The sequence below is a fragment of the Physcomitrium patens genome, chromosome 9, assembly GCF_059467195.1.
Source record: "Physcomitrium patens ecotype Gransden chromosome 9, ASM5946719v1, whole genome shotgun sequence".
Taxonomy (NCBI): Eukaryota; Viridiplantae; Streptophyta; class Bryopsida; order Funariales; family Funariaceae; genus Physcomitrium; species Physcomitrium patens.
The window spans coordinates 2067870-2087372 of NC_143418.1; the positions used below are offsets into that span (position 1 = coordinate 2067870).

Here is a 19503-nt window from a genome sequence, read left to right on the forward strand (position 1 = left end):
GCGAGGCGATTTAACCCACACCACTATTCACACAAGAACGATCTCATTACCCAATTGACTCGAGCCTCAATGCCCTGCAGCAGAACTAGGCACAGAATTGCGTGCTCAATATCTCACACCGCCAATGATTAGCGACATCAACAAGTGCCATGTTCTGCAGCTAGATTGATTTTGACTACAGTTTCGAGACAAGAATTTGAATTAGGGCTTCCACGATGAATAAGCCATTGATGGGAGTCCAGATTTTTGAGGCAGAAATACAGGTTTGGAGTTCAACAGTATGCAGCTGTTTCATGGATGCGGATTTCCTACGGCTGCAAGACTTCTAGCTGCCAAGGATGAGGTTTACTTTTCGTGGTGTGTCCTAATATTTTGTAAAAAAATAATACAATCAACACCACTTTCGCGGTCATTTAGTGGATTGTTCCTCTCCACTCGGGTATCTGGTCTAGTGGTATGATTCTTGCTTAGGGTGCAAGAGGTCGGGAGTTCGATTCTCCCGATACCCCCCATCTCAAGTACTTTTGAATTTTTCAAAATTGAGTTGAAGTTTCATAGCCGCCATGGAACAGGTGACGTCGTGAGTAAAATAATTTTGTACATTTATGTTGATTAATTATTCAAATGCTACTTATGTGTTTTGGCACTCCTTTGTTGTTCTCCAAATCTCTAGCACATACCACTGAGGTGATATCACAATATACTTGCTATGTATACTTACAATGCATACTTGCTTGATAGGTCTTTAACACATGGTGTTGCTAATGTCACCGCAATTTTTGCTACTACCACTATAATTCATCCTTATTGAATTTTTAGCTATTTCTAATACAACTTGAAAAAACAACATACATTAAACATATTATCTAATTTTAGATTAGAACAAAAAAATTAAAGAAAGTTATTGAATGTGTAGTGGATTGTGGTGGCAATAGCAAGAATTATGGTGACATGGAATGAATAGAAAACTTTGGTGGTAGTAATAAAAATTGTTGTGGCATTAGCAACATCCTAAAAATATAATACTAATAATAATATTGAAACCATACAAAACTTAGTAAAGATTATTTCTTATATATATATATATATATATATATATTAATTTTTAATTTTTTTGAACATCTCTCTTTAACACATATCATATTCTACTTATGTGTTTTGGCACTCTTTTGTTGTAGATTGAAAAGCTTTCATTTATAATATCAAATCTTTGTATTTCTTAATTAAAAGTAAATTATCTTTTTTTCTTCATAAAATACAATTATATTAGAAGTTGCAGATTCTTTACTTTTTAATTGATATGATTCATAAAATTTCTTTCACTTTTTACTCTTTTTTTTATCACTTATCTCAAGTGAAATTAGATATCTTCTTTTTTCATTGTATTATTATTACAAAGCTTATTGAAATTAAGATATGATAGCACAAATGCATGAATAAATGAGAGAATTAATGTTTGTAATGTATTAATTCGATTTATCACCAGAAAGAGCAATAAGATTGGTTAGAATTGGAGATATAGAGATGGTTCGAGCTACCTCAACATTTGCACCAAACCATATTACTTCTTATACCACCATAAGTGTTAGAGAATCAAGAGTTGTTTTGCCTTGAAATTATGATAATATAAGATCAAAATTTTGAAGATTTATTAATCAAGTATAATTGATAATTAAGCTTCAATCTCAAAGTTATCCAACTCTTATATTACAAGTTTTTTGCAACATTGCTTTTGGATTTTAATATATTATGGTTCTCATCTTTTTTTAAATAATACAATCTAATATTAAATAATTTAAAGATTTTTTAGCAAAGCTATATTCTATATATAGAAAATATGATGTAATTTGTATTGAGACCAATAAGATTTTTATTTTATATTAAAGAAATTATTTAATACCATCATATGTTTTATAGTTTTGACAACTTATGGTTGATATCAAGTAGGATGATGATGTATTTATTAATTAGTATTTTTTTATAGATTAAATTTTAATCTAAAATTCACACAAATGTGTTTCAATATTTATACAATTCTATGATAATACCAATATCTTTTCAACACATAATTTTAAAAGTGGAAAATATACAAATTGATACAATATGTTCTAAATTTATCACTAAGCAAGAAAAATCTTAACATTATAAAGAAAAATTGTACTTAAATTGTAGAGAACTTAAGCATATTAGTTAAAATTATTCAAAGAAGCAAAACAACCTTAGAATGAGAAGCATGACTATTAAAAAAGATAATGTATTGGAAAACAAGTTTTTCTAACAACAATAGAAACTATGTAGCTAAAAACTTAAGCAACAATCAGTGAAAGTTGTATTTTTTTTTTGAAAAATCTTCTCGTTTTATAATAGATGTTTACTTAAGATCTAAAATTTACAAAGCTTTTATCTTATTAGATTCAAGAGCCTCAATTTTCTTTAAATGAAGGCTTTATTAAAAGATATAATATATTTTTAGTAAAGAAACTAAACTTGTATATATAAAGTTATAGATGATTGTCTTTTATCTTTTTGAGAGGTTACCTATAAAACCATTTCTATAGATATAACAAAAAATGATCATAATAATTTAATATCATTAGTTCTTATTCTAACATAATCATTTTAAGTTTATTGTGGCTAAAAAAATATAACTCTTTAATAGACTTGATTTCTTGTAATCTTTATTTTTTTTTAGTTTAACTAAAACTTTTTTTATTTAAAAATTGGATCATAATTCTAATACAACAAAATCTTTATTTCTATGAGTAAGGCTTTTATGTATGCTATAAAAGAAGAAGCTTTGTTTATTATATATTATATTTATTTTAATAATAAAAAGACTTCAAGCAACATTGCAATCTAATGTAATAATTATTAAAACATGTTTGAAAAGAAAAATGAAAATATACTTTCAAATCATTATCTTTACGATTACTTAGTTGATTTTTAAAAAAGAACACAACCTCCATTTGTATCAATCTATAACTTATTACAAAATGAGTTGGTTTCATTTAAAGAATGTATTTTCAAGAACTAAGTTAAGAATTTTATATACCATTCAAAATCTCTTATAAGATCTTTTGTCTTATTTGTAAAGAAAAATGACATATTATTACAGACGTATATGGAATATCAATAACTTAAGAAGATTATCATTAAGAATAATTATCCTCTATTTTTAATATTACCACTATTCAATCAATTTCATCAAGAGTAGATCTATATCAAAATGGATCTATAAAAACATATAATTTGATATATACAAAAAATAAAATGAATGATAGACTATGATTTGAATAAGTTATAGCTATTTGGAATATAATGCTATGTCTTTTGAATTTACAAATGCTCTAAATTTTTTTCAACACCTAAATGAATGATGTTTTTTTAAGAATTTTTAGATGATTTTATTATTTATTATTTAAATGATATTTTGAACTATTTTAAGAATACATACAAATATGAATATCATGTTTTTTTTATGTTTTACAAAAACTTAGAAGTATAAAACTATACACCAAGATAAAAAAAATGTATATTTTACACACTTAAATTGATTATTTAGAATATATTAATTCAAATCATGGCCTTTTGATGGATCTTAAAAAATTTTAGACTATTATGGATTGAAAAACTCCAAGAACAATAAAAAGTCCTTTGATATTTTTTAAAATTTATTAACTATTATTAGATCTTTATTAAGAATTTTTTAGGCCAAAGCTCTATTTATATGCTTGATTTGTAAAGACAAGCTTGAATAGAACAAAAAAGCCAAAATAATTTTTGAATTTTTAAAGATTACATTTATACTAGCATTATTTATGTATTAAATTATATTTTTTAAACCATTTTTTTATAAAAATAATGTTTCAAATTTTTCCTAGAATACAATGTTATTATTAATAGGAAGAAATAAAAAAAATATCTTTTAGTTTTTATTTAAGAAATATTTTAGCAACCAAGATTAAATATAAGATCCAATACAAAGAATTTTAGATCTAAGATAATATAATTTACTCCATTTCAATGTCCTCAATATTTAATTATTATTTTTTTTAGAAATTATTCCTATAAGAAGTATTAATATTAAAAACATCAATATTTATATTTATAAATAGTAGAATAAGAGGAATTAAGTAGAAGTATGTAAAAGTAGATTAATTTGATAACATCTCAATGACTAGCTTCTTAGAAGCTTTATTGATGTAAATTTGACTTTATATGTGGTTATAGTTGATTGATTGGTTAAAAAAATAGCCAACAAATTTACCATGTGTTGCACATGTCAACTACTTATTTTATAAGTTGACCATGTAGTACATATGTTAAAAATTTGTCTTGCAAGTTAGACATGTCTTAAATGATCTACAAAATTCCACCATATAGCTTTATATTAAAAGAGTATATATGGAGGCAAGAGTGAATCCTTCAGTCTTGTCAACATCTTTCTTATTTCCAATCTAGTCTTTAGCATTTTTATCTTTGATAATTATCATTTTAGTTTTTTTGTTGAATACACATACTTTCTTATTTTATTTTATTATCTTTGATATAATTTCTATTTTTTTATCTTTTTAATTTTTTTTCTTTAAAAATTCTATGATATATTATAGAACTTAATAATAATAATTTCAAAGTAACATACTAATTGTAATTGATAGATTCTTAAATTAATAATATTAAAAATCATAGACTTTCAAAAGCATTGCCTTATATATAGCTTGTCTATTTATATCAAACATTTAAAACCAAAAAAGTATTATTATTAAATATTTTTAACAATATTCTAATTATGAAATTAACTTGACAAACTTTTAATTAATTATTTTTTTCATAGAAATTTGCTATAATTTGTAAACATGCAACATTTTAATTTCAATTTAGTTACAACATGATTTTTGACTTCCTGCTCTATGCGGAGCGTTGAATGCCAGCAAAGAATACAAACAATGCTGTCCTTGTGCCTTCGAAGAGGTTTGTTGAACGAAAAAGATCAATCATGTGCCTGGGACTCATTTCAATTACTTGAAATCTTTACTATTTTAAGATATCTTCGCATATGGCAAGTTTGGTGACATATTTCTTCCTGTAAATGTTGAGATAATCATTAACAAACATTCACCCAACAGTCTTTAGATCTATGCTTAATACTTTGAGCGAAAGTGACCTCGGAAGTGTTCATTGAATTCATTGTAGCAGTTGGTTTAAAATTGCTGGTTATTGCATTAGATCCTCTTGTTCTTCTGCAGGCTCAGGCCTACCTCGTCGTGCCAACAGCCTGGCACCATTCCTGTCCACAATCTTGATTACATAGTTAGCTGGAGATGCAACCATCCTTGTTCCTATCTCCCAAATACATTTGTCTACCAACTGAAGCGCTTCCTCTACATTCATATTCTTTTGGTAATACTTGTCGAACAGGGAAAGTATGAAATATGCTCCTGCAAAAACACATGGAATTGTTTATTGAATTGTCCTGGGAATACATGAAAATAAGTACAATCTAGAGAACTTTTTTGACATGCCTGCAGCATAAAAAAACTCACAATTTCAACATAGCACATATGGAGAACTTGGGGATAGGAATGAGAGCATTCACTCACCAAAGCCCTGAGCACCTTTGTTCAGCTTTTGCAGTGTTGCAATGTAATCTAAGTAAAACAGACAAGGCCCAGTACGTTTGTCATACCCAGCCATCATCATATTCACCTGATATGGAGCCTGCACAATCGCTAACTCTACTCAAATCCTAATTCCCATGTCTGGAAGTCTGCTATTAAACAATGATATGCACATATGTACTTGAATACTTAAACAATGAATACATTTGAATGATGTGGATTCAAGTACATATTAATTGTGTAATTTATGGTACAGATTCACTCATCCTGCAAACATCCTAGTGGGCAAAAACAAAACACCTTTCTTAAAGCTGTGGCAAGCTCACAGCGGGTGAAACTGGCAGCAGCGGATGTCGACAAGGGGATTCCATTCCGAAAGTGGTACAAATTCATGTTCTTCTGAATGAAATTAGAGAACTGCACCCTGCCCCACCCCGATCCTCCGTATTATTTGTTACCACTCTCAGCAACAATAAAAAAATCACAACAGAAACGATCAGCGTTTCCTTCTTGTGTCGCTATGAGTTCATTCAGTGCTTGCAGGGTCAAACCAAACACACAGCATTAAACCTCCAAGTCCTAATCAACTCCTTCCCCTCAAAGGCTTTTTGCAAATCTTGCACCTACTGGCAATGAATTGGCCATTCAGTCGCCTCTCACCTGTCGCCGCTCTCACCAATGCAACCAAGAAGCTTGTGCGAGTCCAGGCACGTAATTTTGTCCTCCGTCGTCTTCTGCACCACAATGCTCTGGTTGGCGCACGTATCCGCGACAACCAGCGCAAACCCATCCCCCACGAATCCGAACAGACACTCCATGGGTTCTCGATTTCCCTCTTCAACGAACAAAACCCAAATTTTCGACGAAACTATCGCCCATCAAACAGCGAACCCACAAACAACTTCGAATTCCCTGCCACATTCAGTTGTAGGGCGTAACGGCAATCGTTCCAGGGGTGGTTCACAAGGTCGTGAAAGACCGTTACGCCGCCGCAGCAACCGCCGTTTGCCCCGCGTCCACGTCAGAGGCAGATCAGAAATCGAGCCTCTGACGCAGGTCTGACGTGTCCGGTTTGAATATGGGAAATAGCCCGTGTTAATGCATTCAATGCCACGTTATGCGCCATGTCATTAAGTTTGAAAATTTTACGATGAAAAATATACCAATACCCTAAAATAAATATTTAAATGAGAATACTATATTCTTGTCTTCAAGTTTCCATTTCAAAATGTGTTTGAATAGCTAATTCCTTTGGAGTGACATGCATAAAAATAATGTGTCAATAGTTCTTTGCTTTGTTAATCTTCTCACAAGAAAAGAAGCTGCTAATTTATGCCAAAGCTTTATTTATTTTTATTTTTTTGAAAATATTATTTTTTAAGTTTAACTTAATATAAGTATAAGTAAATTTTAACAAGCCAACTTTTGTAAATACAAGGGATAACCATATTTAAAATAATACTTAAATAAATAAATAATTTTGTGCAGATTTTCTTTGTTATGCATTGTTACTAATTATTGCTTATGAGAATTGAAGTTTAGTATTATTATTATTATTATTATTATTATTATTATTATTTTATTTCATGTCTTTAGCAAAACAATTTCAAAAGATACAATTTTAATAGAATTTAAAAGAGTATACATTTCTTCAAACATAAAATATTTACAACTACACTTTAAGTATGTTTTGTGATTAAATTATTTTTACTTATAATAAGTCATTCATACCCATCTATGTGGATACAATTTTTTTAGTAAATGCTTTAATTTAAGCACACTCTTAATGGTATTCTTTTTCACAAAAAATACATTTATATATAATTTATTCAAAAAATGATTTTACTGGGTATTATATGAGTAAGCTTTAATATTAATTTAAAAATATCTCTGTAGATTAAAGTTATATAAACATTCAACTGATATTTTGAATTTTTTATGTCAAATCAATCTAATAAATAAGAATACTATTATAATTATGATTATAATCAATCTAATAAATAAGAATACTATTATAATTATGATTATAATCAATCTAATAAATAAGAATACTATTATAATTATGATTATAATCAATCTAATAAATATGTATAATCAGTAAAATAAAATGCAATTACATTGCTTGAAGAAGCGTCTTTCTTCCAACAGAAGGTTGCTTTTATTACCAGCACAAGGTGAATGATGTGGGGTCCATTTACAAATTATTGCATTGCTTCAAATTCAAACTTTAAAGACAAGAAGTCAAGGATTTATCTTATAACAATTTAATTGAACATTTTCTATTAAGAATGACACCTTGAAGCTAAACAGTGATAACAAAACATTCTCTAGCAACACTCTAGTTCACAATCTTAACCTAAAGTAAAATAAAGTTGCTATTCATGATGTAGGAAACTTGTGTTTTATTATAAACCAAAAAGTAATGTAATTTTGTACATTTTACATGAACTTCCGACATTGGCAACAAAGTTGATAGAAATGTTTACAATCCAACATTGGGCCATGAAGACTCAATTATTCATTAACTTTTGAATATAATAAATATTGAATAACTACACACAAAGTAATTGTACTTTTCAGTTGATGTGAAAAAAGTTGTACCAAAAGTGACATAGATCAAAAGCCAATTCTTATCCAATAGTCATATTAACTTTTTTTAAAATTAAAGTTTTTATTAATGTTATTTTGATTACTCATAGAAATGTACACATAGAAATAATTTTTGTTTATTTGATGAGATTATCTACTATTTTATGTTTTATTTCATATGTCAAAATTACAATTTAAATAATATGTTGTTAATAAACAAACATGGTCAAAGTTTATGCTCAACAAAGTCTATGATTTTTATATAAAGTATATTGTAAACCATTTGACTGATAATATGCCTTCCATAGAATTTTAAAACTTTAGTAGAAGCACCACTTCAATGTTATTTTGTGAATAATTTGAGCCATTCCTTTTCTCAATGTTTTTAAAAGCACTGTACTATATAGAAAAAATAAAATAAAATAAATTAAGCACAAAACTGAAACCTATTTAACAAGGATCTGTTTAATTGTGATAACTGATTGAAATATATCATATTTTATACATTCATATTTTCAATAAAAGTACAGAATTCAACACAATGGCATGATATGTAACAACTAAAATATTTCTACAAAAAAATAACAAAAAAACACACACACACACACAAACAAGGTAATCTTATAATTTTACAACCTAATTGTAACTAAAACAGCATTTTTCTGTTTTGATTAATATGAAAGCATGACGATGATGAATCCCGACGTGAAAGTCCACCACTTTAGACCCTTCTCCCACCAATCTGCATACAAATACATGAGCTTGTTGCTGGCGAGCACAACCAGATGATGATGCCGTAGACGATGGTTACCTCGAGCATCATCAGCAACAGGAGCAGCAGCAAAAGCACAAGAAGAAGAAGCACAAGAAGTTGACACTGTAGCAGATTGTTATCCCAGGCAATGCAGCGGTAGCAGGAAGAGGAAAACTTGTGCTCATGTCGCAGATCCTCCTGCTGGCAGGCTAGCGAGTGAGTAATAGAAGACTATAACAGACAGACGTTGAATTTCTAGTCATCACTTGAAACGGACGATGCACGAGATCGTGTAGAAAAGATTCTGCACCAGTTGGGTCCCTTGTTCGAAGCAACAGATCTCTGCAACACCTCAGAATTGCGAGGTACTTGTCTCTTCAGTGCATGAGCAATTGTTGTTGCTTTGGCTGCTGCTGCTCTTCTGTGTCCGAGGATCTCTGCTGTGAGTGATGCCGTCAGGGTCTGAGCTTGTGAGTACCTGAGCGTCGTCAGAAGACTGTGCGCCAAAATCGTATGCAGATGAGAGGGTTGCTGAGATTCGGGTGAAGTTGTTGAACGTTAACGGACTGCGGTGGCGTTGATGGTCTTGGTTGCGGATGAGTCGTGTTTCTGGGAAACCGTGGGATGTTGCTTGTTGGTTAGTCATCGTGAGGGAGAGTCGATGACTTCTAGATGTGTGGTTGTCTGTGATGCTTGTGTTGCGAAGGGAGGTCGCCATGGCAAACAGTGTAACGGACAAGCCGCCCTCGCATGCTGGAAACTACAGCGAAATGGAGTTGCAGAACCAGAGGCTGGAGAGCGATCGAAACATTCCGGACCCCTCCATGAAGGGCAAGATCAATCGTCTCCTGTGGCACGGGGGAAGTGTCGGCGACGCGTGGTTTAGCGCTGCCTCCAATCAGGTTCTTATCTTTTCACTTATGACGAAATACGACAAAGATCAGTAATCGTACCGGTTTCAAAACGTATTTCCTTCCTTTGCGTAGCCAAAGACATTGTGAATTGGCACTCTGGTCAGTGAAGAAGGTGCGTTCTCCCGTCGGGAGCTGAAGCCCAGGTTGCAGTTATGTGGGCCTTTGCTGCTAGAGGTTGACCTTCTGCAGCCTAGCTATCAATCTATCGATCTATCTATCTATCTATCTATCTAGCTTGTTTTCTCTCTTGCTTGTTTTCCTTCTCGAACCTTCAGAAAATTCTGGTCCTCTTAGTCTAAGTTCACACTATCATGTACCGGTGAAAATCTTTACGTTCACTTTTTCTAATGTGGAGGATGTCGTTGTAGGTCGCTCAAGTGTTGTTAACATTGCCCACTTCTTTCGCCCAACTGGGATATGGCTCGGGAGTCGCGTTCCAAGTCTTTTATGGAATCGTTGGGTGCTGGGCTTGCTACATGATCTCTTGGTTGTACATGGAGTACCGCATCCGCAAGGAGAGAGAGGGCCACAACTTCAAAAACCACATCATTCAAGTTAAGTCCAGTACCTCCACACTTTCGAAATTGCGGATATCGAAGTAAGTCTTTGATGTAGGAATTCACATCGCCAAAGCAACCCTGTTTTCAAACCATAAACGTTTGTAGATGCTTGCTGTGGAACTTTTTGCAGTGGTTTGAGGTGTTGGATGGTCTACTAGGATCTCGTTGGAAATGGGTAGGCCTCACATTCAACTGTACATATTGCCTGTTTGGAGCTGTGATTCAACTGATAGCATGTGCGAGGTAATTCAGATGTATTGTTTATATTTTCAACTTTACTGTTACTGCACTCTTTTGTATTGGATGATGCTTCAGTATCCTTCGCAATTTTTTTTTTTTTTTCAAACAGGACGTGTTTATCCCTGTGCATGCAGCAATACATTTCTGATCAATGATCATATAAACAAGCGAGAATGGACGTATATTTTCGGAGCCGTCTCGATGTTGACCATCTTCATTCCATCGTTTAAGAACTACCGCATTTGGTCCTTCTTCGGACTCATTATGATCACTTACACAGCGTGGTATATGACGATTGCATCCATCATATATGGCCAGGTAAAACCATTCAAACTTTAGAACCGACTCGCATCCTCAACCACTTTCTTAACTTGCAGTTGAACTGGTCGGGTGATTTATAGATTGATAGATTCCTTCCTGCATTCCTGAATATGTTTTCCAGACCTCTGGCGTAACGCACAATGGCCCCGTGTCGAGGGTTTTATACTTCACGGGAGCAACCAACATTCTCTACACCTTTGGAAGCCACGCTGTGACAGTGTAAGTAAAAAAGGGAGCTCCTCCTCCTGCTCCTCTCTCAACGGTTTTCATCCCAATCGTTCCTCGATTTTTGTTCCAGCAATTTTGTATTGTCACTCACTGAGGCTCAGAGAGAAAAAAGGCCCTCAAACTTCCTAATTACTATTGCCAGGGAGATCATGCACGCCATGTACAAACCCAGCAAGTTCAAGTACGTTTTCCTGTTGGCGACGCTGTACGTGTTCACGCTGACAATCCCCTCCGCAGTGGCAGTGTACTGGGCCTTCGGAGATACACTTCTCACGCACGCCAACGCCCTGTCGCTGCTCCCACGAAGCGCCGCGCGCGATGTGGCGGTAGTGCTGATGCTCATACACCAGGTGCCCCACTTCGCAACTCACCGCACACGTCGTCGTCGTGTCCATCGTCAATTCTGTGAGAAGAATCCATCAAGGATGCTGATGCTAATGAAGCAGCGGGGCGGTGGGGTGGGGTGGGATGTGTGCAAATGCCATTGGGTGTGCAGTTCATCACGGTGGGGTTCGCGGTGACGCCATTGTACATCATGTGGGAGAAGATGTTGGGGGTTCACCGCAGCAGCAGGGCGTGGGTGGTGAGGGCGCTGTGCCGTGCACCGGTGATGGTGCCCATCTGGTTCTTCGCCATCGCGTTTCCGTTCTTCGGGCCCATCAACTCCATGGTCGGCGCGCTGCTGGTGACGTTCACGGTGTACATCATCCCGTGCGTGGCTCACATGGCGTTCTATCGCTCCGCCGCCTCGCGACAGGTCTGCACCCCAACCAAAGCCCCCTTCCTTCTCCAAAACAGGGCCTTTGCTATTCTTTTCTTCCCTTTTTTTTCTGTCGTATCCAAAAATTGTTTTTTTTCTTTTCTTTTACGTGTTTTGTCGTGATGAGGTCATGAGGTGAAGTTTTCGATGCACTTTTCAGTTATGTTTCTCGGATGGTGATGTTGAATATGCTGCAAAGTTGTGTTAAAGTTGTGTATTTTATGTGTTTTTTTTATTTGTTTTACAAGTGTTTTGATGTGTATTGGTAGAGCTCTGTGGAGAAGCCGCCACGTTTTCTTCCGAGTTGGACGGCTGTGTACGGAGGAAACATAGTGTTATGTGTGTGGATTTTGGTGGTTGGCCTTGGCTTTGGAGGGTGGGCGAGTGTCACTAACTTCATCAAGCAAATTGAAACGTTTGGCATTTTTGCTGAATGCTATCAATGTCCTGTTAAGTCTGTTCATAGTGTTGCAAATGTCTCTTATCACACATGAGTTTATTCTCAGAAGAGTTCATTAGTAATAACAGGAATAGAAGACCTAATTGTTGCCATCCTTTCCTCTTCGTTTTATATTAAATTTTTAATACGAATATATATATTTATTAATATTCTAGGTTATTTGTCGTGATGAGGTCATGAGGTGAAGAATAACAGTTATTTATTGTAACCTGTTACATGCATGAATTTGATTTTTTGATTTTTTAAATGTTGTGTGTGTGGAAATATATATATACATATATATACATAAATGATATAAGAAATTAGACTGTAGTAGAGGCATGTATTCAAATTTCAATGCTATAAATGTGAACATCTAATAACTAGTTATATTAATTTTGTTGACACAGTTGGAATAATATTGCATGAATTTTTACAGTTTTTGTTTCCAAATTTTACATGTTGAATAGCAGTTCTAATCATTACTAAGTTGTTAAAATTTTGAAATGTGCTTGTACAACCTTCCAAGTAGAATTCAAAAGAGTTTTTTCGCAATTTGTAGATATTAAATAAAGAAAAGAAATAATCACAGTTCTTCTAAAAACATACTTTTAAAATTTAAAAATAGAAAGGATACACAAATTGCAATGAATCAAAGTAATGTTTTGGTCTTCTTATTTTATATATTATGTTCAAAATTACAATTAGTAATGCAAATGTAATGAAGGGCAATATGTATGTATGTATGTATATATATATATATATATATATATATATAAGGATATGCCCTAAATATATAGATATATATATATATATATATATATATATATATACATATTAGGCATAATACATACATTCCTAAAAATAAAATAAAATAAATTATCTAAGACAATTTGTCTAAAGAAGTTTGTAATGCATTTTTAAACTTGAAAAAGTTTTGTCACTCTTGTAGCAATTTCTAGTCCTATTTCAACCCTTTTGCTTCACTCTTATAGCAACTCCTATTCTCAGCACAAGTCCTTTTCACATTGCATACTTTATTTAAGAAAGTTGGTATCTAAGACTTGAAACTTACTTTGAATCATATTCTAATTTTAGGCAAATAATTATATATATATATATATATATATATATATATATAATAATTACATACAATCATAAACATGAAGCAACTTGTATCTCTAATACATACTTTATTAGAAAATATTACAATATTTCAAACAAATAGATGCAAAATTGTTGAGAATGTTTTAGAAAAAGAGAAACAACAGTAGCTAGAAGTAATATGAATACATATGGAAACACCTACACAAGAAGTGAGTTTATTGATAGAGTTATATTCTTTATACAAAGAGAAGGGGAGAAGATAAATAGTGTCTTTCCACTACATTCCAAACACTGTAGCTACAATAAATATTGTAGACTACAATAAATAGTATGGAGAGTGCCGACTATATTAAATGCTCTCAACTTTCTTCTTCGCCTGTCATAATATTTATATGTATAGAATTATGATCTATATTTTTTTTTGTAATCTCATAAGATTAACAACTACTGTCTCATTAAAACCTAATCTAGGAAAACCTTATTATATTTAAGGACATAACCATAGATAAAAGAAAAAGAATACAATATTATGTCAAGAGTTCATTAACTTTCTTGCTTTAGAAAAGTAAGTCTCTACATGCTAATGCTATAAGTAAGTTAGTGATGGTTATACAAAGGGAGAACTTTGGTGAGGAGATTAGCAAGGTTATTTGAAAATTCAATTTTCTTGATCTTAAGTACTTCATTAATAATCAATTCATGAATATAACTAAAATACTTTGGATCAATATACTTTATCTTCTCTCCTTTAATGAATCCAATTTATATCTGTGCAACTTAAGTGCTATTATCTTCTTATAAGATGATTGGAGAATCATCATATGAAAATCCACATATTGTTTGAATGAGTTTATCAATTGATCGCAACCAAATACTTTCTTGAGATACTTCATGTAAGACAATAATTTTTGTATGGTTAGATGAAGTTGCAATTATAGTTTGTTTCACTGATTTCCTTGATATTGCAGCTTCATGATTTAAGAACACATAGCATATTTGAGATTTAGCTATTGCAATATCAGATTTATATCCTGCATCAGAATATCCAACTAATTTTGGTTTTGTAGGTCATGTATAGTATAATTCTAAATCTTCAGTGCCTTTTAAATAACATAGTAAATATTTGATGCCATTCCAATGTCGTAGTGTTGGACGTGCACTGTGTCTTACAAGAACATTAACTACAAATATAATATCTGATTTGGTAGATTTTGCTAAATATAAAAGTGCTCCAATTGCTACAAGATATGGATATTACTCTCCTATTATTTCTTCCTCCTCCTAGTACAAAAAATATGGATCATGACCATTACCACCACGTCTAATCATTGGTGTGGACAATGAATAAGCATCAATCATATTGAATCTCTATAAGATTAATCTAATATATATTAGTTGGTAGAAAAAAATGCTACCATCTGTGACATGCATAATCTGAAGACCAATGCAAAAAGTTATTTTTTATAGCATTTTCATGTCAAATTCACATATAAGTAGGTTAGTAGCTGCAACACATGCAGATCTAGTACTCACTAGATTAAGATCATCAACATATTAAGCAATAATTACAAAATCAATTTTATTTCATTAAATAAATAAATAAGGAATTAGTAGATCACTTCCAAATTTATTTATAATTAAGTAAACTTGGAGACATTGATACTACATGCGTCTTGATTGTTTTAGACTATACAGGGCCTTGTGTAATTTAATACCACAATATTATCCTAGAGAAAGTGCATTTGGAGTTTTTGTTTTCAAAGAAGGTAGAACTTGTATATAAATATTTGCATCAAGTGAACCATATAAATAAGTAGTTATCACATCCATGAGACACATCTCAAGGGTGGCATGAATTGCCATTCCAATAATATATTGAAATATAATTGAATCCATAACTAGAGAATATGTGGATTCATAATCAATGCCAAACTATTGGATAAATCCTCGAGCAACAAGATGAGCTTTGTAGTAGATTATTTGACCTTTAGCATCTCGATTGCATATCAATACCATCTTATATCTCACAAGGTGAGAAGTAAGAGTATCCACAATTGAACCAAAGACTTTTTTCTTACGCAAAGAAGCATACTCCTCTTAAATGGTAGTTTTCCATTTTAACCAATTAGAGCAATGCATTGCTTCCTGAATGGTTTAAGGTTCAAGATCCTCTTTCTCGTAAGAAAGAGCTTTTGCCATCATGAATGCAAATGATTCATCTATTATAATAGATGGTCTATTCCAAAGGTCATTTATAGCTCAATATAGAACAGATAATTTTGTATCCAACTTGGTTTTATTCCTCCTAATTTCAAAGTTTACTCTAGTGTGAGATAAAGGTATAATGTGCATAGACATATTGTCATTAATTGATGGTTTCGTATGTTTAGTAGGAACTTCCAAAAACAATACCAAAATCACAACATATTATAGTTTTTTTTCTTTTATGGTTGCTTATCTAATCCACAAGTCCTTTTAATTGTTGATGTTTTAACCTAAGGTATATTTGTTAGTGGTATTGTAATCTAAGTAAGTTCATTTTGAGCCTCATTAATTAGAACTCTTGTAATCTGAGGTACATCATTGAAGCCATTAAGTGTTTCATTTGTAATCCGTTTTAGATATAAAATCTCTGAAACTTCACTTTTAGCCAAAGATGTTTAAGGATCAAGATTCATTATAAATATTTGTGATACTCCAAATGTAAATATTGTATTTCTTTGTTGATTAAATATTCTTCTTAGAAGAGATAGAAATACGTTCTCTTCAAAATGATAATTTTAAAAACATGCATGTAATAATGTGCGAGTTGATGGCTCAACTATACAAATAATACTTGGTGAATCAAAACCAACATATATGCCTTCTCATCGATGAGCTCCAATGATACGCCATTAAGGTTCTAGTATTGGAATCCAAATATAGCAACCAAATATCCGTAGGTGATATATATTTGAAACACATCTTGAAATGAGCTTTTGTAATGTAATAATTTCAAGAGAAGAAGGATGGAGGCATATTAATGCTGCAACATGTAAAACTGCATGATCTTGCATAGATGTAGGTAAATTTGCAAGAAGAAGGAGTGGCGAGATAATAATTTGAATATGCTTTATAAATGACTTTGTAAGTCCATTTTGAGCATGTTCATATGGAATACAATATGTCAACTCAATCTCTGTTGCAATACAATAACCTTCAAAGGACTTTGATGCAAATTCTTTTGTATTAGCCATATGTAATGTTTTGATAGGATAATCAAGAAAATGTGCTCAAAAACAAATAAGCATAGATATAAGATTAGCAAATATCATGTTTCAAGATGATAATAATGAAACATGTGATTATTTGCCTGATGCATCAACAAGGACTAAAAAATAACAAAATAATTCAGATGTTGGATTAATAGGACAACAAATATCACCATCCAACCTTTTAAGCATTGGTGGTAATTCTTGTGGGAGTTTTCAAATTGAAGGCCAAACAATCATCTTGCCTTGCACACATGCATGACATAATTATATAGAATCTATATTTGCAAGTTTTAAATTATGCTTAGTTATACATGGAATTATCTTCCAAAATAATGTGGATCTTGGATGTTCCAATTATCCATGCCAAAGAGAAATGCGACTCTATGTTATAAATGATATAAAATTAAATATAATAGGAGGTCAGATTGCAATCTGATATAAACCATTTATTACAATATAGGCTTTTTCTACAACTTCATGGTGTTCTTCAAGAATCAAAACCTCTCACCCATCTAAAATTGCAGTTGAAAGGTGATAGCCATTGGCATGTACATCCCTGTAGCTGATCAGACTCTAAGGTGCTGGAGGTGCAAACATTGCATGTTTGCATTTTATGATAAAGCGTGTAGGCAATTTTACCATTGCTATTTCCTCTTGGAAACGAAATGCATTCATTCCAACTATAGTCATCAAATTTCTAATTTACCAAATTGAAGATTTTTCAATAAAAAACCATCTATCCTGCAAGATAGTATGTCTTGTTGCAGAATCAATGACTGCATCATTTGATTCATCATTAGAGGTTTTGTCATTCATATAAGCCTCTAAATCATCAACACCAATTGAATCCATAGATGCATCCATAGTATGAACTTTACGAGCCTCACCTCGAATTTTCTTATTTTCTTAGAACATTTTAACAAAGTATTTTGAATTATAGCACACATGTGCCGAATGTCCAATCATTCTACATTTATGGCGAGAACTCATCTCTGATTTTTATTTTCTACTATAATTAGTTGTAGAACATTTATTCTTTCGATATGGGCCGAAACGGTCACAACCATAATTGACCTGGTCCTTATGAGCATTTTTTCCATGTTTGTATAATTGTTTCTTAGACTTTAGAATATTAAGTACATGAGATTCTGGAACTATAGTTCCAATAGGACTAGCTTCTGCATTATGTAAGAGTAGCTTGTTTTGTTTCTTCGCAAAAAGTACATAGGACATGAGATCAAGATGACTTTGAAAATTCATATCCATATATTATTGTGCAAGCAGAGCACATGCAGAAGGAAATATAGAGAGAGTTTTTTCAATCATTTCTTCTTTAGAGATGCTTTTTCCACATAATTGTAATTATGAAACAATACGAGACATTTTATTGTTGAAAGCATTTAAATTTGGAAAATCCAAGATACATAAATGTGTTCAATTATGACATGCACATGGAAGGAAAATGGTCTTTTGATGATCAAATCTAGATTTAAGATTCTCCCAAAGCTTGGTTGGATCTTCCATTTCTAAATATTGATGTTGTAATGCAGGTACAAATTGTCGAGGAAAGAGAAGAAGTACTATCTAACGAATAGCAATAGGAATTGAAGTACTTATAGTAAGAGATTCTTCAAATAGAATTGCATCGGATAGTTGTTATGGAAATAAATTTGTTTTTGCTATTTTTGCCTATAATAGATAATTGTTTCTATTAGCAACCAATGGTAGAAATAGAAGAGCTTGAAAATTTTGGGATACAATAGTGATAGTTGGAAACATAATAGAGGTAGTTGAGGATGTTAAAATACTCATCATAAATAAATCTGTGAACAAAAAAATATCAGTTCAAGTAGAAAAGGTTGAGTAAAATGTACCTTAGAATGTAAAGACAAATGCAATGATAAAGTTGAAACTTAAAATCAAAAATATTAAAAAAAAAATTATGATTTTTTTGTTTTTGTTTTGTTTTGTTTGTTTGTTTTTTTTTTTTTCACAAAAATAAAGATCTGCAGCATGGTATGTTAGGGCGTGGCAATTTTTTTACAAAAGTAAAGGTTTTTAAGAACTAAGAACTAAGACTAGAGTATAAAAGCAATTGTATTGATAATGTGTTGAGATTTTTTAGAAAAAGAGAGACAATAGTAGCTAGAAGTAATATGCACACATATGTAAATACATACACAAGAAGTGAGTTTATTGATAGGATTATATCCTTTATACAAAGAGAAGGAGAGAAGATAAACAATGTCTCTCTACTACATTCTAAACACTATAGCGACAATATATATTGTAAACTACAATAAATAGTATGGAGAGCGTCAGCTACATTTAATGCTCTCAACAAAAATAAAATATCTCTTAAAAGTGATTGCTATTAATATAATGATTCACATACATTTATACAAAACAATGATTCACATATATTTATATAAAACATGTAAGGATTAAATTATAGATGTTGTTAATGCCATCACAATTTTTGCTACTACAACCATAATCTCCATCCATTCAACATGTTTATTTAGTTTCCTTATGTTCCAATCAAAAAAATTCTTAATAATTCCATAATTATTTTAAAAAATCTATCATTTTTTATTTTATTTTTATATATTAGTAACATTTACAAAGGATGTGAGGAACATGTGGTGGATGACGGATTATGGTGGTAATTGCAAAAAATATATATATACACACATGTCCGAAGAGACTAAGGCAATGG

General features: G+C 31.8%; 2 protein-coding genes and 1 non-coding gene across 3 annotated transcripts; 2 read left to right on the plus strand and 1 right to left on the minus strand.

The window, feature by feature from the left end:
- Positions 1–437: 437 nt before the first annotated feature.
- Positions 438–509, plus strand: TRNAP-AGG (transfer RNA proline (anticodon AGG)). Its single transcript has one exon. It is a non-coding gene; the product is annotated as a tRNA-Pro (tRNA).
- A 4335-nt stretch (positions 510–4844) lies between these two features.
- Positions 4845–6561, minus strand: LOC112286563 (proteasome subunit beta type-2-B). Its single transcript, XM_024528533.3, has 5 exons — positions 6279–6561; positions 5919–6042; positions 5601–5718; positions 5259–5438; positions 4845–5083 (listed from the first exon to the last, which is right to left on the minus strand). The coding sequence occupies exons 1-5, from the start codon at positions 6434–6436 to the stop codon at positions 5040–5042; spliced, it is 624 nt and encodes a 207-aa protein (XP_024384301.1). The 5' UTR covers positions 6437–6561; the 3' UTR covers positions 4845–5039.
- A 3042-nt stretch (positions 6562–9603) lies between these two features.
- LOC112286568 (auxin transporter-like protein 3) lies at positions 9604–12603 on the plus strand. The gene is made up of 8 exons (XM_090252894.1): positions 9604–9863; positions 10244–10429; positions 10566–10678; positions 10810–10993; positions 11118–11215; positions 11367–11574; positions 11721–11981; positions 12254–12603. The coding sequence occupies exons 1-8, from the start codon at positions 9651–9653 to the stop codon at positions 12476–12478; spliced, it is 1488 nt and encodes a 495-aa protein (XP_090109020.1). The 5' UTR covers positions 9604–9650; the 3' UTR covers positions 12479–12603.
- The last annotated feature ends 6900 nt before the right edge of the window (positions 12604–19503 follow it).

Excerpts from the sequence above, each read along its gene's own strand:
- LOC112286568 (XM_090252894.1), top strand. The coding sequence starts at position 9,651 with ATGCTTGTGTTGCGAAGGGAGGTCGCCATGGCAAACAGTGTAACGGAC. Across the intron at positions 9,864-10,243 it reads TTAGCGCTGCCTCCAATCAG|GTCGCTCAAGTGTTGTTAAC; the intron begins GTTCTTATCTTT and ends ATGTCGTTGTAG. Across the intron at positions 10,679-10,809 it reads CAACTGATAGCATGTGCGAG|CAATACATTTCTGATCAATG; the intron begins GTAATTCAGATG and ends CTGTGCATGCAG.
- LOC112286563 (XM_024528533.3), bottom strand. The coding sequence starts at position 6,436 with ATGGAGTGTCTGTTCGGATTCGTGGGGGATGGGTTTGCGCTGGTTGTC. Across the intron at positions 6,043-6,278 it reads ATTGGTGAGAGCGGCGACAG|GGTGCAGTTCTCTAATTTCA; the intron begins GTGAGAGGCGAC and ends GGGGTGGGGCAG. Across the intron at positions 5,084-5,258 it reads CAGGCTGTTGGCACGACGAG|GAAGAAATATGTCACCAAAC; the intron begins GTAGGCCTGAGC and ends CAACATTTACAG.